We start from the raw sequence: 20,467 nt of genomic DNA, 5'->3' as shown, positions 1-20,467 counted from the left end.
ATTTATCCAGCAGCTGCTAGTGTGGATGTCCCACTCTGAAACTGACATATTTCAATATGGAAATCATGCTGTAACAGCCACAAGTACTCCTTTTCTTTTTGCGGATACAGACTAACACGGCTGCTACTCTGAAACCTGTCATTATGCAAAGCTTCTTTACTATTGCAGTACAAGCAGGGAACATTTTAGTCATTATCATTACAACTCTGTGGCAGTTGTTCTAATTAAAGGCTATAGTTTCTATGATACATTATCAAAATCCAGAATTTGACCGTTCAAATTGCAATGTTCCCACTGGTCATAATGCTTTATCATAATGACTATTAGGATTGTTAACTTTGTTGCTTGGAAAGATCTGAGGTTTCGCTAAAATAGCTGCATGAAGCTGTCTTTAATAGTTATCTGTGTTTCTGGGACATAAAATTTTAAAACATCCACTGAAGTTAGTTCATCCTTTTTCAATGCATGGATAGCTGTTTTAACCCTTTCACTATACGTGTTCCAGTATAAGCTTTCTGTAGTTTGCCCATGCATAAAAATGTAGTGTCTGTCGCATCTAAAGTTACAGATGCACGTGATGGGTTGATAATTTGTTCTCCCTTCCCTCTGTGCTGCAAAGCAATTGGTCCTTATCCTGTTTGTTCTTTCTTTTCACACTGTTGCTTTTTACTCTTATCCTTTTATTCCTCCTTTTTAGTTTACAATCTTATTAGCTCCCTCCCCTTTTGTATTCAGTCACTCACCAGAAGATTACATGATTCTTCATGTCTTATAAGTGCCAGAGACAGCTATTGGGAATGAGCTGGTGGTTCAGTGAAGCTGAGCTGCATGTACTCTCATGGCCAGAGTTGAGTTTTTCATAACCAAAGAATTGGCTGCAGAATCAGTCCTTTGCTACAAATTCTAAACTTTCATTTAAAAACCCTCCACAAACCTAGCACTTGTTTGTAAAGGTAACCTTCCAAATGTGATCTGAGTATAAACTAATGCAAATGAGTGTACATTGGTTTCCTGAGTTTTTAGGCAGCCTGTGAAACAATATTTTTGAGAAATATGAACCACCCTCATTCATCTCAGCAGGTTAATTCTGAATCCTAGTAATAATTTCAGTCATTTAGCATTTTAATCCTGGTAGTTTTAGTAGCGAGAACTAGCTAATGTACTCTTCAGCTCAACTTTAACATAAGAATTTGTGTGTTCTAATATGTGAAGCGTGTTGTATTCTGTGTTGACTTGCAAGAGATGGTACAAGTGTAGATCCAATTGTCTGACTATCTTACGACTGGGATTTATCTCTAAATACTGTTCTCTCCAACCACTGTGGATTGATCTTCTCCTATACACTAAAATGACTTCAAAACAAATGCTGTTTTATGGTTTTAGAAAATAGCAGATATTGGTAAACACCTGTAAAAATCATTGTGACATGTCCCCATGTGCAGGGGACAAAGAGTGGGGATTTCTGATAAAATCGAGACCACTGACAATCCTAAAATAATAGACCTTCAGAATGACTCAAGGAATGTACTACAGTGAGGAGGAGCAGTAGTGAAAAACCCTCATTTGTCCTTGGCCTAGCCCCTCTAATTTGAGATTATATGTTTATAATATTAATTTCTCCCTTTTTTGCTAAATACACAAAAATGGCTTAGGCTATTGCACAAAATGTACAGTGCTGAACTCTGTAAATCATACACGTCTAAGCTCTCTTTCTTGGAGGCATATCTGACTTTAACGTTGCTGATCTCTTCTCTGATATCTCATCCCCAAAGCATCCAAGCATACATATAAGTCAAGAGTCTGCATCAAGTTATTACATGTGCTAAAATCAACAGCTTGTTCAGTGTTTTTTTAAAAGCAGTTTTGGTTAACCCCCACCACAACAACTGCCACTGTCTCCTGATAAGAAAATAACTACATGTCAAAGTGAGGGGAAACAGACATAGGAGAAAACTCATTATAGTCTCATTGTAAATCTGTAGTCTCAGCTGAGACTTCAACTCTGACAGAGAGAGCACGAAGAGCAACACGCTAAACCAGAAAGCATTAATACACTGAGTTATTGTGTTGATCCTCTTTCTAACCTGTTCTCTCTCTTAAATGTTTGACCAACTTTTTTTTAAATAATCACATGCTAGCTCCTGTAATTTTGTCTCTTTCCTAATATAGGAAGTTTTGAAAGTTTTGATAACACTTTCTGGAGAAACTCATCCTTATTAGAATTCTTAGAAAACAGCACTTTCCATTTATCGCTAATGGTTATCAGCACTATTTTTATGAAATGGCCAGATTTTCACTGCTCTGAGGCTGTTTTTGTATTACTTTGCCACTGTTGCATTGTGTGACCATATGCATGTCACTTAACCGGTCTAGACCTCAGTTTATGCACTTGTAAAATAGTGTGACAAAGTTCCTGCTCTGCCTTGGTGGGTCTGGCGCTTATTGGTGGATTTGCTCGCCTTGGAGCTTCACAGCAGCCCTCAGCTTGGCTATTTTTCTCAACCCACAGTCCAGGTCGACTCCTCCTGTGTCTGACCAGGAGTTGGGAGGATTTGGGGGGAACCCGGGCCCGCCCTCTACTCTGGGTTCCAGCCCAGGGCCCTGTGGAATGCAGCTGTCTAGAGTGCCTCCTGAACAGCTGTGCGACAGCTATAAGTCCCTGGGCTACTTCCCCATAGCCTCCTCCCAACACCTTCTTTATCCTCACCATAGGACCTTCCTCCTGGTGTCTGATAATGCTTGTACACCTCAGTCCTCCAACAGTCCGCATTCTCACTCTCAGTTCCTAGTGCCTCTTGCTCCCAGCTCCTCACATGCACACCACAAACTGAAGTGAACTCCTTTTTAAAACCCAGGTGCCCTGATTAGCCTGCCTTAATTGATTCTAGCAGCTTCTTGATTGGCTTCAGGTGTTCTAATCAGCCTGTCTTAATTGTCTCCAGAAGGTTCCTGATTGTTCTGGAACCTTCCCTGTTATCTTACCCAGGGAAAAGGGACCTACTTAGCCTGGGGCTAATATATCTGCCTTCTATATACTCTGGTTTCTCTTCAGATCGTATAAATCTTTCGCCTTTTATTAAAGATTCCTGTGGAGAGGAACATTTATGAGTTTCTATCCAATTTTTTGAGGCTTCATTTCGGTGAAAAATTACTCTCCTATAGTCATTTGGCCCGACCCTGTCACAATAGATACACTGTTTTACCTAGTAAAATGCCAAATGGTAACAGTTAGGCAGGTGGCCTATATTTGTTGTTCTCTTATTGAAAAACAAGATGTGAAGCCTCTAATTTGTACTTTTACTTAATAAAAATTATGAATATATGTAACCTTTGTATTCCTGTAAATGTCACACATCTTTCCCCTCTGTCTTGTTCTACACCCACATCTTATACTTTCTTCCTATTTATATTGTCAGCTTTTTAGGACAAAGCTGTTCTTTTCTTTTGTCCTTTGTCCTTTCTTTTCCTTTTTTCCTTTTCCTAAGCAGCACCAATCCAATAGAGTTCTGTTCATGACTGGATTCTCTTGACACTAGTATAATATAAATAATAATTTCACAAAGGTATCCTGCTTATATAAAGTACTTGGAGATGCTGTGATGAGAAGTGCTGTATAAATTCAAAGAATTATTAATGACAATGTGAGAAAATTAAATTTTAGTCTCAAGTATAGTAGTTTCCACTAACTTTCTTTCTCACCCTTCACTCCCTTAGGTTATTGAATTATTCAACTTCTGTTAACAATTTTTACCCCCAAAATAGGTAAAATATAACATTTTTCCACTTTTTTTTTTTTCCAGTTTTGGCAAGCAGTCTGGAGGAAAAAGAGGATGCGAGTGTATTATATTGGAACCTTCTGAAATGATCGTGGTAAGAATAGACTTTTAAAAATGTGCTTAATGCTTCTGTATATTTTAGCAATTGTTTTGTACCTGGTAACAGAAGGCTTTTTGTAAAGCTTCTTATAAAATTACATTAGAATTGGTCTGATTTCAATTCTACTCAGTGCCATCTTTTCATGACAGCAATAGCTATGTAAATTTAACTAGATGGGTAATGATGATGATTAGGATTGTAATGTCAGCCTTTCTAAAATGACTCATTTTTTCTGTTTCACAGACCCACAAGGACTAATTGATTGGGTACTCCTCAGTCAGCATTAGTCAGTCCTACTGTATATGTTTATATATTTCATCTCCCATTTTATTCCTTTTTCACTAGCTCTCCCAGACATGCTATCTCTGTTAGCTAAGGTACTCTTGGCCTTTGCGGTTCCACTTAATATGAAGACCTGTGGTGAAGCAGGGAGGAATGTAGGGAGCAGTGGTGGAGCCAATTTTTGCAACTGGAGGAGGGACAATGGGTCATCGGTTGACTGCGGAGCGAGCCCAACCTGCATTCACGCGGCAGCAACAGCTCCTATCCTGTGAAGTGAGGCCTGGCTCCCCTCTCCAACTGTTGTGACATGACAGAGTCACTGGTGGGCCAAATTTGAGTGAATGGTGTTGCGACATGGCGCACAGGATTGCAGCACCACATAACTCTGTGCGCTGTGTTGCAATGTCCAGAGTGGGTAGCTGGGCCCAGCCCTGTAACACAGGAGCTGCTACAGCCAGGTGAGTGGGGGGAGTTCTCTCTCTCCACCCCGTGTGAAAATGCATGCAGTACATCTCCTTTATTCAAAGGAATAATATGCTTGAAAAGGCACACACATACCCTTAAAGGCCAATTGGGGGGGCAGTTTCACCCTTCTCCCCCCCCCCCCCCAATTAGCTCCACCACTGGTACGGAAGGTTAGCCAGTGCATGAAATCTGACTCTTGGATCTCAGATTTATTCTGCCTTTGCTGTTCCCGGCATACCTGCATGCTTTGGAAAAGCTATGGAAAAAGCTTTGGGTTTTTTAGGATTATTAATACTGCCAAATTCAGTTTGTGGATTGTGATTTTGGGTTTTACTGACACACAAATCCTATCAACAGCTGAAACACTGGAGCTGCTTTCCCAGAGTACATTCCCAATATTATTGTCCTCTACACAGGGCTCTTCCAGAATGCACTTGCATTGTACTGGGACCAGGCAGACCTTCTTAGGTTTGTCTTTTTGTTGTGCCGCTGTCAGGTGTGATACAAAACTATTGTGGGACTATAATGTCTCTGCGGTGGCTGAAAGGCTCCTAATTGGTTACCTCAGTCTAGCTTTCCAATCCAGCTTCCCTTGTTTGTAAACATGTTTAAGTTAAACTGATAGTGACAGTTTAGAAACCCTGTTTGAAATGACTATACTGACAACGGTCAGGATCTGAGCAATAAAGAACAATGTGCCAGATGCCCAGCAATATTTGGCTTCTGTCTGTGGCTTATCTGATTTTAACACTCTCTATTCAATATTCTGTACCAGCACAGACACTTGGGGTATAGTTTCTCCCTAAGAGCAGATGGAGGCAGTTCATGAAGTCTTTTGGTGACATTACACCTCAAATTTGAGGTCTAGCTAGTCTGTCTTCAGTTGTTACATCCTTCACTGGCTGGAGAGAGAATCCTCACGGTAGCTGGGCTGAAGCAAGCTTTAAAGGCCTAAGAAGCTTGGTGGCATGCTATTGAATGAAGTAGCATTGATAGCCCATGTGAGGTACGAACAGCGTACATGCCCACACTCCCCTAGCTGGCATCCATCATGACTGACTGTGGCAAGGGTTCCAGGCCCCCCGTCAAGGGCTCAGGAGGTGTCTGACTTTTTTGAGGATTCAGGTACCCTTCTGCTTCAGTGTCGGGACTGAACTCTGACACTGAAAAACAGGCCAGCAGGGAGGGAGTCTAACGCCAGTTTGTCAAAGAGGAAGGCCCTTGGGAAACCACAGATTGGACCCAGTACTTCTCCATGCACAGAAGTCCTCACCCCAAGAACATTTCTTCTCCCTGTTCCCCCCCCCCCCCGCCCCAGCCTCCTAAAAAAATAGCCCCTTCCTCTAAATAGAACACAGAGAGTGAGTGAGCAGGAGACAGAGTGGAAGGTGTTGACTCTCAGATCTCCTGTGAGTTTGCTATAATGACAGTTAGGAAAATCATCATTTTACTTGTGAACTGAGAAAATTTGATCTGGAATCCTTGAGACACAAACATAGAGCCTGATGTGTCATTTGGAGCAGAAACTCACTTCAAGGCTAGTTTCAGAGTAGCAGCCGTGTTAGTCTGTATTCGCAAAAAGAAAAGGAGTACTTAGAGACTAACCAATTTATTTGAGCATAAACTTTCGTGAGCTACAGCTCACTTCATCGGATGCATGTGTCTAGTGTCACCCTTGTCCCCAGCTCCCACTCCTGCTGCTGGGTGTGTGTGACATTATTAGAAGGCTAAGATCCTATCTCCGTATGGTGAGGGAGATGAACTATAATCCAAACACTGAAGAAAGGAAATTACTAAAGAGGGAACATTGCCTCTTAATACCTTTAGAGGCAGAGTTTAAAGTTTTGGAATATATCTTGTAGTGGTGGTTGCTTATTTTACAGTAGCTGTGTACTACATGCCTCAGAGTACAAGTAAGATTTCACGGTTATTGCCCCAAAGAGCTCACAGTTTAATTTCAGTGAAGGGGTTAGTAGTAGTAGGGAGGAAATGGGTGTGTTCATTTTTTAACATCAGATGAATTTAAGTCATAACAATGACGAAAGTCACAATTAAGTTTTTTAAAGCAGTCTTTAGTATCAGGCACTAGATAAAATTAGTCTTTCTCTTTCATTTGTAGTGAATATTAGATGTTAAAAGTAAAAATAATAGGTAGAAAGTTTTCGGACAGAAGCATGACTTTTAAGATTAATGTCATTTTAAAGCAGCAATATAACAAGCATTTAACGGATGGCTGGCATTAGTCGTATAACAAGAAAAAAGGAAGCCGGGGCTGAGGAGTAGATTAGTTTGGGCCACTTCCACAACATTTCTGAGGTAAGAAAATGCCATGTAAATTCGTGATTGTCCTGTATGTTCTCAAGAACAAGTGTTAGCTGTGGTGGTGATGTTCATGATTTCTTGGACCCTTTTGGGCTGTTTTGATGATGATATGTACAGAAATACTATGTGAAATGCCTCAGGCATTATTTTGCTTATTACCACTTCAAATTTTTGCCTGTTAACTACTGCTACCCAGTACATGGCTGGTGGGCTGAGCCAGATTTTTATACTGTTCTAAAGTAAAACTGATCTGAAGTTCTCTGGAACCTCTATATCCCACAGTCAGAGACTGTCCTAGTTCCAAATTTCATTTCTCTGATAATTTTTAGGTTTTATGTATTTACAATAACTGTGATCCTTTAAATGTAGAAAACAGACATTTTGAGGAGAGTTCTTGGGCCAAATTCTGCTTTGTGTAAATGTCCATATAGGTCAGTGGATTTAGACTCCTTTAACTGAGAAACGAATTTGGCTCATTCTTTATAAGTAATTTAGGAACAATTTTTTTATTACAAAGTATTAATGCATAGTTTCATTAGTAGACCTGGTACATTATTGTCTGGACAAATTGCATGCATTTTGTGTTGAAACTCCTGTCTGATGTAAGAACTCTCTGAAGTGGGAAATGACTCATTGCTGTGTCATGAAAAAAAATTCTATATTATTTGATTTTTTCCCTAAAATGCTAATTGATGACTCACTAGCTACCAATGTGATTTGCAAAATGACACAGAGCATAATCTCTGGTCAAAATACTTGTAAGCGTACAAGCCCTAGGAAATACTGATGCCCTTATCAGTAAATTTCCCTTTAAAACTATATAGATATGTGTAAAAGAACACTTAATTGTTAAGTCTTAATGGATAGGATAAGCTGTTAAAGGGAAAATAGCTACTACTAAAACATCACATGCAGAAGTTGTCTGGCTGGTGACTTTAGGTAGTAGTCATTTGCAAAACTCAGCTGAAACTGATTGAGATTTTTCCTGTAGGGATCTGTCTTCAGCATAATTGTAAAACCCAGTATTGCGAACTCAAGTACTAAAAAACCATGCCTCAGTCCTCCTCCTCCCAATCATGATTTTTGATTAAAATCATGAGCTTTTTAAAAACAAACAAAACAAAACATAAAAGTTGTTTTTATTTTTCTTGGTTTCTGTGCCATTAATGTACACTTGCTTCACATTTTCTAGCTTTTCTCTTCAACCATGAGGGCTAGAATCTTAACATTTTTAAAAATGAAAGCTGAGATTTTCATGCAATCTCTTGATTCCAACAAATGGAGCTTTAATAAAGTCACAAAATGATGTATTTCACAATAAAATAAACAGCAACACTGAAAACAAAACTTTTTTTCAAGAAGAAACCAAAATGCAACCTATTTTTGCAAAGAAATATGTAGAAAAGTCTGAAATATATCCAGAAAGGCCATGTGAGTTTTGATCCCAGCTGGCCCAATCCAATTCCCATTGAAGCGAACTGAAAATATTTTACATCAATTTGGGTGGCAGTTGGAAGAGATCCAATCAATGTATACAGTCACTCTTCCAATTTAATGACAGGTTTCAGAGTAGCAGCTGTGTTTGCCTGTATTCGCAAACAGAAAAGGAGTACTTGTGGCACCTTAGAGACTAACCAATTTATTTGAGCATAAGGTTTCGTGAGCTACAGCTCACTTCATCGGATGCATTCAGTGGAAAATACAGTGGAGAGATTTATATACATAGAGAACATGAAACAATGGGTGTTACCATACACACTGTAACAAGAGAGTGATCACTTAAGGTGAGCTATTACCTGTGTGTGTGTGTGTGGGGGGGGGGGACTTTTTGTAGTGATAATCAAGGTGGGCCATTTCCAGCAGTTGACAAGAATGTCTGAGGAACAGTGGGGGGTGGAGGGGGGGAATAAACATGGGGAAATAGTTTTACTTTGTAATGACCCATCCACTCCCAGTCTCTATTCAAGCCTAAGTTAATTGTATCCAGTTTGCAAATTAATTCCAATTCAGCAGTCTCTCCTTGGAGTCTGTTTTTGAAGTTTTTTTGTTGAAGTATTGCAACTTTTAGGTCTGTAATCGAATGACCAAAGAGATTGAAGTGTTCTCCAACTGGTTTTTGAATGTTATAATTCTTGACGTCTGATTGGAATTAATTTGCAAACTGGATACAATTAACTTAGGCTTGAATAGAGACTGGGAGTGGATAGGTCATTACACAAAGTAAAACTATTTCCCCATGTTTATTCCCCCCCTCCACTGTTCCTCAGACATTCTTGTCAACTGCTGGAAATGGCCCACCTTGATTATCACTATAAAAGATGTCCCGCTCCTCTCCCCCCCCCCCCCCCCGCGCTCTCCTGCTGGTAATAGCTCACCTTAAGTGATCACTCTCTTGTTACAGTGTGTATGGTAACACCCATTGTTTCATGTTCTCTATGTATATAAATCTCCCCACTGTATTTTCCACTGAATGCATCCGATGAAGTGAGCTGTAGCTCACGAAACCTTATGCTCAAATAAATTGGTTAGTCTCTAAGGTGCGACAAGTACTCCTTTTCTTCTTCCAATTTAGGTCAGCTCCACAGTTTTATTTATTTGTTATGTTTTCAGAAGTGGTGCTTTAGGTGTTACCTGAATCTGACAGATCACTTGGTATCTTGATTCAGATCATTCCAAACTTAACTTCACGTGAGCCACAACAAAGTTACATGTTCCTTTGGTTTTGATATTTCACTTGATAGTATCATACCAGCTTGGGATAGGTAGGGTTCATATTTTGTTAAAGTTTCAAACATCCTATTTTAGAAATCAAAACATGCCCTCTAAGATTTGCAGAAAATCCCTTCACCTCTGGATAATGTTTGTAATTGAACCAAAAATACCATAAATATATTTTTATGAATTATATTTCATTTAATATCTAGAAATATAATTTCTCAGTCTAGCTATTTGGTAACCATCAAGCACATTGTAGACATTACTGGAAAGAAATACATAACTTTTATACTCCTGTACTGTATTTTAAACTATTTGTGTTTAATAGTATGTATACAATTAAAAGTATTCTTAAATTCAAGTTAGGCAGTGCAGAGAAATATCTGGGTCTTTTAAATTCCTTTCTGGAACTTCAGTGTATTTTCCACCTAGGACGAGCAAATTACTAAAACACATTGTTTCTTCTCCATGATGTTAGCTTTCACCTTTTATAGCTAAACATAACAGACTAAATCAACAAAGCCCGTCACATTTCTACATGGAACTTAAAGTGAAAAAAAAGGGACAGGCTGGCGGTGTACACATTGGTAATTATCTTCACAGCCTCATAGGAGCCTTGAGTTCAGTTCCCTGATTTTCTCTCATAATTAATTTTTGGTTTTCAGTTGTTTCTTTGTTTTTGCTTAGAAATTTAGCAGGATTTTATATGAGGACCAGATAAAAACAACAAGTATTTGCCACTTAACCACATACAAATGCAGCATAGTTTACTAATAGGTTTGCTGACAGATTTTCACATCTCTTGTTATCTCCTCCTCCTTCCTAGAATATAAATCAATTTGTTAAGGGGATTCCTTGGAGAACTGACCCGTTTTAAAGGCCATAAATGTGGTCAGCCAAAGCTAAGTTAATGAGATAACAGATAGTACATGGATGGCCATGGCAAATCATATTTAGGAAACTAGGTGACTTACTGGATTAACAAATAGACCTGTTTATTGTTAAACTGATGGTTTTAATCATATCCTAATTGACGTAGCCAAAAGTTGCAGCAGATCTAACTGTATTGCGGTCTCTTTCCCCACTTTCATTCTTGGTGCTTCCTTTTTTCTTCTTTAGGTTCAAGCAGATGATTTCACAAGAGCAGCATGGTGTTTGTGAACAGAAGGATGTTACCCGCTAACACTGGTTGTTGAGTAAAATTGAGTCAGATCATGTGATCCTATTCAATTTCACTTTGCATCATGCTTTATGGGGAAAGCTGCTCCATACAGAAATGCTCTTGTAGTACTAACTCTGCAGTGGTCAATGCTAAGTCAATAAAATTACATCTTTGACTAGAGACTACTCTGTTAAATCAGTCATTCTAGTCTTTTCTGTTACACACTGAAAATAAAGACTAATACTGTAACTGTGTACTTTAGAAGCATCTAAAAACTGCTTTTTGCTTCTCAGGCTAATGGACTGCTGCAGAGGCAGACATGTATCCTGGTAGTGAGAGAGATGCCTAATGTTGTTTTAACAGTGGCTTATCCGGTCAAATAAATTAAGATTATGAAATAAAATCCACCATGTCCCCCTGTGTGATCATGATAGAGGACCTCAAAAAGGGAGTGGTGAAAAATTAGGAGCACCTTCCAGGGGTGGAAAACAATAGCAGATTATTTTTTTTCAAGATGACAATTTTTTATTCTCAAAAACTAGATTGCCTGGTTAATTTCTGGTATCTGTAAATATCCACGCACCCTTGTTAGTGTTTGTAAACTAAAGAAATTAGCAAGGTTTATCTGTGGCTTTCTTTACTGTGACTTAGAAAAAGACATGTAAAGGTTCTGCTCCGATATCAGATACTCAGATGATACTCCCCGTCTTATCTGCCAAATTCTCTTGCTGTGCTTAGAGATGCAAACCCATCTGTCTGAATTGAGCCCTAAATATAGAATGAAGCTAGAGATACACTTGTTTTAACAGTTGCAACTGATGATTCATATTTACCTGCAATATAAGCATCTGTCAAAATGAGTCCCAATCCTGGGAGGTAAGAGGGTGTGGGGGTGAAGAGACCCTGGAGCTGCTGGGATAAAACGGGTAGATGTGGGACCAGAGGCTGAAGAATTGATGTGGGTATGAGGGTATAAAATTAATTGATGTGCAGATACCGGGGCACATAATTAATTAGTGTGAAGCACAGGATAACTTCATTAGCATTTTGGAAGAAGCTAGTAAGCCCTTTGTAGCCTGAGGCAGCGCTTTATACAAATTTGCATAATTTGATTTCAGTTGTATCAGGGCGAACTCCTTCAGTCGGGCCAAAATTGGTGCCAATTTGGGAGTGGGGAGGAAGAGATCAAAAATCAGATGATAGACCAAAAAACTTAATCTTTTCTTAAAGCCTCATGAATGTGGGGGTGGGGGGGCCTGACTCATGATTTTTGAATTTTGAGGGCAGGCAATATTGACATAGACCACCCCCATTGTAAAGAGGTGGATTGAACTCGGAACTCAATTTAGTTGTCAAGTTAGGCACGGCTGCACTATCTCAGCTTGCAGTATGTTTGGTTTCAACGGTAAAATTATTGTTCCATTTTCTAAAAACAACAGCATCATTTGAAAATTATTGAGGAAATAACCTCTTTTCAGAAAAGTGTTGTCTAAGACTTACATGGTCAAATTGTTGTAGGTTTTCTCTTCCTAGTTCAAAAATATTTTCCCCAGTTCAGATGAACGTCTCTTTTAAATTCTCTTGCAATTTAAGGGAGCAGGTACATGCATGGGTGTGTGTGTAAAGATAATAAATTTATTTTTTCTTGTCAGATTTGTATATTGACAAGTTTTCTCAATTTCCAGCTGATTACTGAAGGTTTTTGAGAAATAAGCATATGAACATTGTTTTATATTGTGCCTAAGAACCAACGTAACTGATGCCACTGCATAATACAAAATTACATTACCAGTCCTCTTAAAATTTAGCATTTCAGTATAGCTATTCCTTTAATAGCTCTTTTAATATATTTGTAAGTGTTTAAATTAGGTATATATTCCCTTTCTTTTAAATGCTGAAAGATTTCCTTGTACTATTTAATTGCTTTAATTCTGTGTGATTATGGTGGAATAAAAAGTTAGGTTAATTGTACAAAGAGGCATTGATATTCTACAATAGAAAGATACCTATACTGTACAGAAAATTCCGTGTTCTTCATACTGATAGCAATATTGTTCTTTGTGCAGGAAAATGTCTGACCAGTGATATAATTAGTTTTCTAGGATACTATTTCTGTATTTTCAACTGGTAGTTATGAAATGTAATTTTCAATTCTAACACATCTAGTAGCAGTGTACTTATAAAAGCATTATTCTTGCATCATCTAGTTCATGCTACTGCTTTCTTATTCCACATAAGGCATGGATGTTGATATGTATTTTGTAGAGAAGTAGGCATGATTAATTAAAAGAACGATATGTCTACAAGCATAGTGTAATTTAAAGAACAAAAAATGCGTTTTAAAAATATGAGTCTTTCATTTGTATTTTTAATAGTGTGCTGTCACATACATTTCCTGCTTTGATGTATGCCTGTGACCTACTCTTTTTCATCATCTTTTGTGTCCGCTCAGCATGTTTAGGTTAAAGTTGGATCACATGATATCTACTGAGAATAATGGTTATCTAACTCCCTTTGGTTTATCATCATCATCTGTCTTGAAAAACTGGCTCATTGTGTGAGTCGGTCTGCTTTTCAAAAACACATCTAATACATCGCAAGACTCAAAGCTTTTTATAGAAGTTACCACATGCTAACTGCAGACCCATATTATTTCTGTTCTGTCTGACCTATACATCAGTGTGACAATATTCTTTGATTTATATTCCTAACTAATTATGTCAAAAAGGCATTTTCTCCTAAATTTTGATGTCCTAATTCTAGAAATTTATAGCCACCTCTTGGCCAAAAAGTCATCCTCTAAAGTAGGCATGTTAGAGGCTCTCTGCTGTGATCCTCTCTACCTTCAGATGTTTCCAAAATATATTTTACTTAGTGCTGGGTTCCGCTTTCCATTTTAGTGAACCTGTATTGTTACCCATGAGCACTGTATCAAGTCTGCAATATCTGTATTTTAATCCTTTGACAGTTGGCAATTCATCTCTTGTGGAGCCATGCATTTTGGAAATCAAAAGACAACTGATTCTCTGTTCTTGAGAATAGAGAATGTTCAAGGCTCCCCAACACTTCATTCTTTTCACAGGAACACAGGAATTTCCATATAGGATCACATTAGTGTTCTATGTACCAGGCAAGTACCAGATGCTTCAGAGAAAGGTGCATGAAACCCTATAATGAATAATTTTGAATAACCAGCCCAAGTGGGAAGTTTTTCCCGAGCATCTCTCAATTAGAGGTTGCTAATGGCATGAAGCATGAGGGCTTATATCTCTCCTCCATTTTCCCCACCCACTTCTCCTCACAATACCCATCATCAGGTTTGACAAGTGAGCGCATTCCAATATCTACAACAGTGGCAGGTTGACACCTCCATGGAGTGATGAAGCTCATCGTTTTTAAGAAACAGTATGCAAAAGGAATGGTTATTTAATGTTTAGAAAAGGTGGAAGCATTGCTACTAATGGCTATCAGAGGGTGGTCCCACCTGGAGTGTCCTCTTATGGCTGGTCATAGCAGGATACGTGTGACTGCCTCAGTTTTCCCTCTCAGGTAACCCAATGATTCCACTTCAGGCTGTCTTGCTTCAATAATATCCTTCCTTTGGGTTGGTTTATTAATAAAATCATAGTGCAACTCAGTCCATAACAAAAAGTCCCAGATATAATCCATTTCCCACACTGAATGGATATAGTTTTTAAGTCCTTACTCTTCCTAACAGGACCTTCTATCAGCCTCTGCTGGGAGTCTCACCATACCATACTCTGGTGTCTTCTGCCATACCTACACTCCTTCTCAGACCTCTTCTGTCCCTCTGTCAGCACAGCCACTTTAGTCCTTCTTGATGGTGTGAAGCCCCACTCTTCTCAGAGGGAACCCCCACAGCCTGTCTTTTTAGAGATCATCCTTGCCAGGGAAGTATCCCTTAAACCCTCACCATTCCCAGCACTCTTACTGTTCTCTTGGGTGCAGCTTTCCTGTCCTGGAGATGTTAGTGGGTAAGCCACTCTGCTGCTCCTCTGCCTTCAAATAAGTCAAGTTGGAGTGAGCTGATGAGGTACTGGCTGTGCTCACCCTGTAGCACTGGCATACATAGTAATTTCCTGGAGCAAAATGGCAAATTTTACAAAACCACTTCAAATGTATTTTAATGGACAATATTTTCCAAACAGTGCTTTATATGGTGTGAAAAGTGTGTCAGCACAAACAAGAAAAATAGAGGAAGAGCTTCCATTCACTTTGTAGAGTTATTTTATTTTATTAGCACCCCTTTGACTAGGGAATTAATATGGGAAAGGGTAGGTGTCCTTTTTACTAAAATACCTGCTTCCCCTTCTGCTCCTATTTATAGTATGATTCCTCTCAGGCCGCTGTAAGAAGGAGCCTGGCCTGAAGAATAGATTGTTGAGAGTACCACAAAGAGGAGGGAAAAAAGAGACAAATTTCTAGTGAGTTAGGCTGGCTTGAATTTCAGTCCCTGCTAAGAATATTCTTGGATTTTGTATAATTTTTTTCCTGCCTTAATCTCTTCCATGATTTTTTTTTTCAGCAATTTAATTTCATTAAAGACATGCATCTCAAATTTTTCAGAGATGTAGATCTGTTTTGGTCACCAGGAGCTAGTGGAGGGTATCAAATGTCTATGTAATGCTTTGTATTAAGGTTTTATTTATAAATAGTTGATGATGATTAATAGATGTTATAAGCATGTTACAGACATGAGGAGTGTGTATTATATAAATGGTGGTTATATCCCAAAAAATTACATTAGAAACATTAAAGTTTCAAAGTCAAGCATTCAAAAGTTTGGAAATTTGAGAGTTAAATTTGCCTGTGCACCTTTAATCAGCTTCTTTGTAGGTATGTTAGTCTTTAATTACATGATCATTACATCCTATATTTTCCATAGGAGCTTGGCTCCTGCCTGTTCCCTTCCTCCCTATTCTGCTACTGCTTCTACCGTCCCCCTCCCCAGCTCTTGCCCCGTCTATCCACCCCACTCCTCTGTCTGACTCCTGTCCCTTGTCCCGTTCCTCTGCTTCTGTCCCCCAACCCCTCCTAGCCTCTCCTTCTCAATCCTCCCTACCCACCCCAACACACACTGCCTGGGATCAGCAGGAGAAACACTGAGAGCACATGAGAGACAATCTCTCTGCTTTGAGTTACAGTGCTTAGTGCCACAGTGACCCTAGGCAGGTGGAAGAAGCAGTTGCAAGGGAAAGTCCTGCTAAAGCTCTGCAGCCCCAGAATGGAGCATGCTCAGCCACTCTGTGGGGATGATGCGTATGTGGTCTGGTCTGCCCATAGGAGCTATGAGGGGATGGAGCATGTTCAGCATAGTTAGAATCTTTGGAGAATTGAGCTGCAAACTTCTAACAAGTCTTTACTGGGCCTGGGTGAACTGAGATTTTCAGAGGTTTATAACGTGGCCAGGTTTGGGGATATTTTATGCCAAAAGTCATATTATTGACACTACAGTGATCCCACTGCCATATTTCAAGTCCCTGCTAGGGCTACTCTTGGAAGAAATCTTTTACATGGGCAAAACAATGTTTTTTTTGTTTTTGCTAACCTTTTTCTCAGAAATGGCTGAATCGTTTTTGCAGAAACTTTCAAAACAAATTCTGCCTGAGGCAGACATCCAGTATGGAAAACTTCAGCCTGAACAGTTTAAGTTTGGCAAAGTTATAAGCACCCAAAAACACAGTCTTTATATAATAGGAAGTGGCAAGCTACATTAACTATAGGCATCACTACTTGCACTGCCTATAATAAACACATTGGTGGAAGCAATCTGTTGACTTGCTGGATTCTACAGGATTTGATTGATCATTTATTAACTCTAACTACTTATAAAGGTCTCTCTAATATAGCCTACTAGTGTAGGTTTTGAGACCTCTGCTGCTTTGGACGGGAATCAGAATTCTGTAGAAAATAGGATGCTTACATGTGCTGTGGTACAAAGGGCTTCCCGGCTTTTTTGGTATTTCTTTTCAGTTGTACAGTAGCCATATTAACTGAAGGAAGCAGGTGCCTTAATTACTTAGTTTCCACTAACAGTTGGTTGATTAATTCTTAACAGAAAGCAAAAACATTTTCATGCCTAATTTGCTTAGTTTTCAGTTAGAATGAGGGAAGAAAAATAGCTTCCTTTCACAGTATAGTACAGTATTATTTTGCCACAGTCCTAAGACTCTCTGAAAAATGAATAGATAGTCATGTTGTGAACTTCAGTGTCAAAACTATATAATGTTGTATCTGCTCCTGCAAGGTGCTGAGGACCCTCAGTTCCCATTGTAGTCTGTGCAACGAAGCTAAGCACCTTGTCCTAAGTACTTGACAGCTCACAGGACTCTAGACAGGGACATCAGAACAGGGAAGGCCAGGGCATCACAGTTGCCCCACTTTTTACTGGTGGTAAGGGTGAGCGATGGGAAGGAGAGGCGTGTGAGAGCAGGGGGCAGGGCCTCAGGGGAAAGAGGCAGTGCTGGGCCTTGGGGGAAAGAGGTGGCATGGGGGTGGGGCCTTGGGAGAAGGTGCGGGGCCTCAGGGGAAGGGGTGGTGTGGGGAGGCGAGGCCACGGTTTTGTGCGCCGGCGGCCCCACATACGCACACTTTTAGGAAGCTTCTGCCATTCCTGACTCTAGAAGCATATAATACATTTAGTAAAGCACTGCATGTATTGTGTGTTTGTGTGTACGCACGCGCATGTAAGATGAAATGAAATATATTTAATTATTTTGGCTAGTTTAACAGGACAGTTTTATAAGAAGCTAAACTTCAAGATTTTGGCCATGGCCACTTTCATGGGTCCAACAGTAGTGTTATCAATAAGTAAAAACCCAATTTTTGCTTTAGTCTTTTACCTCTGCCTTTGCAAACCTATAATAAAATCCCTGTGAAATATTGTTAAATGCTAGTGCGACACCTGCTTTGTTGCTTCCTTTTTGGTACTAGTGTGGTGTGAGGTTGAATTTTTTGTTTTGTTCCCAGCTGTGATGTCAGATTTGCGTCCACCTGGTCAGTTCACCAGTCATGAGCATAACTTCTCGTATATTGCCTTGCTAGAAAGGCAATTATACTGTGTCTATTTTCAAGTGATGTTATTTTTTTCTCAGTGTTTAAAAAAAAAAAGTTTAAAATGTAAAGGGTTGTTTATATTCTCCTCCTGACATAGAGACCTGCTGCCTCAGTTAATGTAGAATGTGGGTTGTGCTTGCCATATTCATGAATAACTTCTGTGTTCTTAGTTACTTGCTTATTTACTGTCTTCCAACTCTTTCTGTCTCTTTTTTGTTTCCATTCCTCCTTGTACACTTCTGAACTTGAGTAAATTTATGAAGGTATACTGAGATGACTGCTAAGAGTCAATAAAGTTGCCGGTCTCTGTTTCAGTAGGAATTTTTTATAGCTGTGTTTTTGAATGTCCAAATTTAAATATTTTAAATATGTGAAATAAGAAAGTAGAAATTGCTGTGTATTAAAGATATATGTTAGAAGAATTATTTGCTTGGATGTAGCCTTATTTGTATATACATGTCTGTTCTGTTTCCTGCTGTGATATGTTTTTCCAAGACATCAGAAGGAAATGTGGAAGGATGGGCCTGCTTTTTAGAGGGCGGGGGGAGGGTGTGTGGGGGGGGAGGGGAAGGAAATGGAGTTAGAACAAGCTAGATACAGGTACAGTACTTAATGTTTACCTGTGTTCATATGTTTAAATACCTTTTAAAAAATTTTATACCTAAATAAAGTTGAGTGTGAAACGCTCACGGCAGTTTCTAGTTACTTCTTTTTAAAGTTGTTTTATATTTGTTCAGTGAAGTGATCATTAATAAAGGATGAGATCTTATAGTTGTTGGATGGATGGGCTAGGACCTAGCTGTCACGGACAGTCCTAACACATTTTTAAGCCTGATGTGCCCTGTCTACACTGCAAAGGCTTCGTAAAATCATATTATATTATTTAAAACAAAGTAGCTAACATGTTTTAATGAGCAACCTCATAACCATAGGGAGTACAAAATGGTCAAGTGTATTTTTTTGAGTTGATGATGCCCCTTGAACTGAGTAATATGTAATTATTTTAATTGTTATGGTGTAGTATGTGTAAGTGCAATGAGAAGTCTTTACAACTTGTAAACGATTTTGTCTAAAGGATATGTATGCGTCGGGGAGAGGGGACTTTTTTTTTTTTTTTTTTTTACTGTTTCCTGGAAGGAAACTGTGGCCTTCAGCTCATTGTAATAACATCATTTCAAGACACGTAGCATTTGCTTAAGAAATTTGTGTAGTCTGTTTCCTAAGAAAGACTTAACTGTTCTTAGCTAATGTTAATGCCTTCCTCATGAGTTTAATAAAACTCCACCGACTTTCAATAATATGGAAGAATTGGATGTTTAACCAGGATCCTGAACATGTATTTCAGGTGGAGAATTCCAAAGACAATGAAGAGAATATCCTGCAAAGAGAAGTTCCCCTCAGGCAGTCTCGACGAAGGTTTAGGAAGATTAACCAGCGGGGAGAACGTCAGACCATCACAGACAATGTGGATGCTAGCAGTTATCTTTCGGTGAGCATGTTTTCTACTAACAAAAACTGATCAGCCTAGTTGGTTTCTCATTGTCTGAGCATTTGGGTCTTTTAGGGTCAAAGACAGAAGGAGATAAAAATGTTAGTTTGTTTTTATTTTATCTGTAAACATTTTTCTCCTTGGAGAACACTTTGGATTTTATAGCTATAGGTGACAGTTCAGGTTCAGCAGTTCAGAGCAAAAATGCTTTGGTTTATGGATCTGCAGCTGTGTGTAATAGTGAAAATGCTTAGAAGGCCATTGGTCAGTGAAAAGGATTGTCCTCCTCAAAGACCTCCATGGATACTTGGTTGTTGTTTTTGCAATATCTTTAAATCAAGTACTCATCCTAAAATGTTGAGATTGTTTTTTCTATTCAGTTTAGATCATGTTGAAAAGTATTTTATGAAATCCCAGCTACTGTACAATATGAAGGCATATCTTGATGTTTCACCTGTTGTTCAATTCGGTATAAAGATCGGAGAGTTTACTTGAAAATAGCAGAATTTGGTGAGATGAAATTAGCCATCCAGTAGGGTATTTGCCACACTAAATATTGCCACACTAAATATTACTAAATATATAAATCTGTTTTGTGCCAAGGTAAATACAGCTGTGATTCTCAGGCCACAATATTTTTTCTACAGGTTTCTGTTTTCCACTAGTGTTGTGTAATTGCATGCTAAAATCCTGTTAGTGGTGGGTTGTATGTGTGTGGTCCACACAAAAGGTTTCATTTGAAAGTAACTGTTCTAGATGTTTTGTTGATTTGACATTAAATCAGAATACCAATAAATCAAACAAATTATCATGAAAAATGTTCACATTACCAGAAATTATACTTTCTGCTATTTTATAATATTAGGGTTTAGTGGAGCCAAATTTTAATGAGTCTTCAGGCCAGAAAAAGGAAAACAAATTAAGTAACTCTCTCAAACAAAAAAATACAAACCAAAACAAAAAACCCACAACCTTGATGGTCTCTTCTAGTTGGGAGGCTTGCAAAGCATTTGAAACACAATCATTAAACCTGAAATTCAACTACTTTCTGACTATATTTGAGTAAATTAGTTTTTGGC

General features: G+C 38.8%; 1 protein-coding gene and 1 non-coding gene across 15 annotated transcripts in view; both read left to right on the top strand.

Annotated features, from left to right (window-relative positions):
- The window catches only part of RAPGEF6 (Rap guanine nucleotide exchange factor 6), a 238,253-nt gene that overhangs the window by 68,483 nt on the left and 149,303 nt on the right, over window positions 1-20,467 (top strand). For all 14 annotated transcript variants that reach the window (XM_075131300.1, XM_075131299.1, XM_075131297.1 and 11 more), the window contains 2 exons: window positions 3,801-3,870; window positions 19,245-19,388. In XM_075131300.1, the coding sequence (XP_074987401.1) occupies window positions 3,801-3,870; window positions 19,245-19,388 (214 nt within the window). The remainder of the gene's footprint in view (window positions 1-3,800; window positions 3,871-19,244; window positions 19,389-20,467) is intronic.
- On the top strand, window positions 3,033-3,148 carry LOC125642019 (U5 spliceosomal RNA). The gene has a single exon (XR_007358228.1). It is a non-coding gene; the product is annotated as a U5 spliceosomal RNA (small nuclear RNA).

This window comes from Caretta caretta, chromosome 8 (genome assembly GCF_965140235.1).
Source record: "Caretta caretta isolate rCarCar2 chromosome 8, rCarCar1.hap1, whole genome shotgun sequence".
Lineage (NCBI taxonomy): Eukaryota > Metazoa > Chordata > Testudines > Cheloniidae > Caretta > Caretta caretta.
Note: the sequence above shows the minus strand (reverse complement) of the source record. Positions and strands in the feature narration are given on the sequence as shown.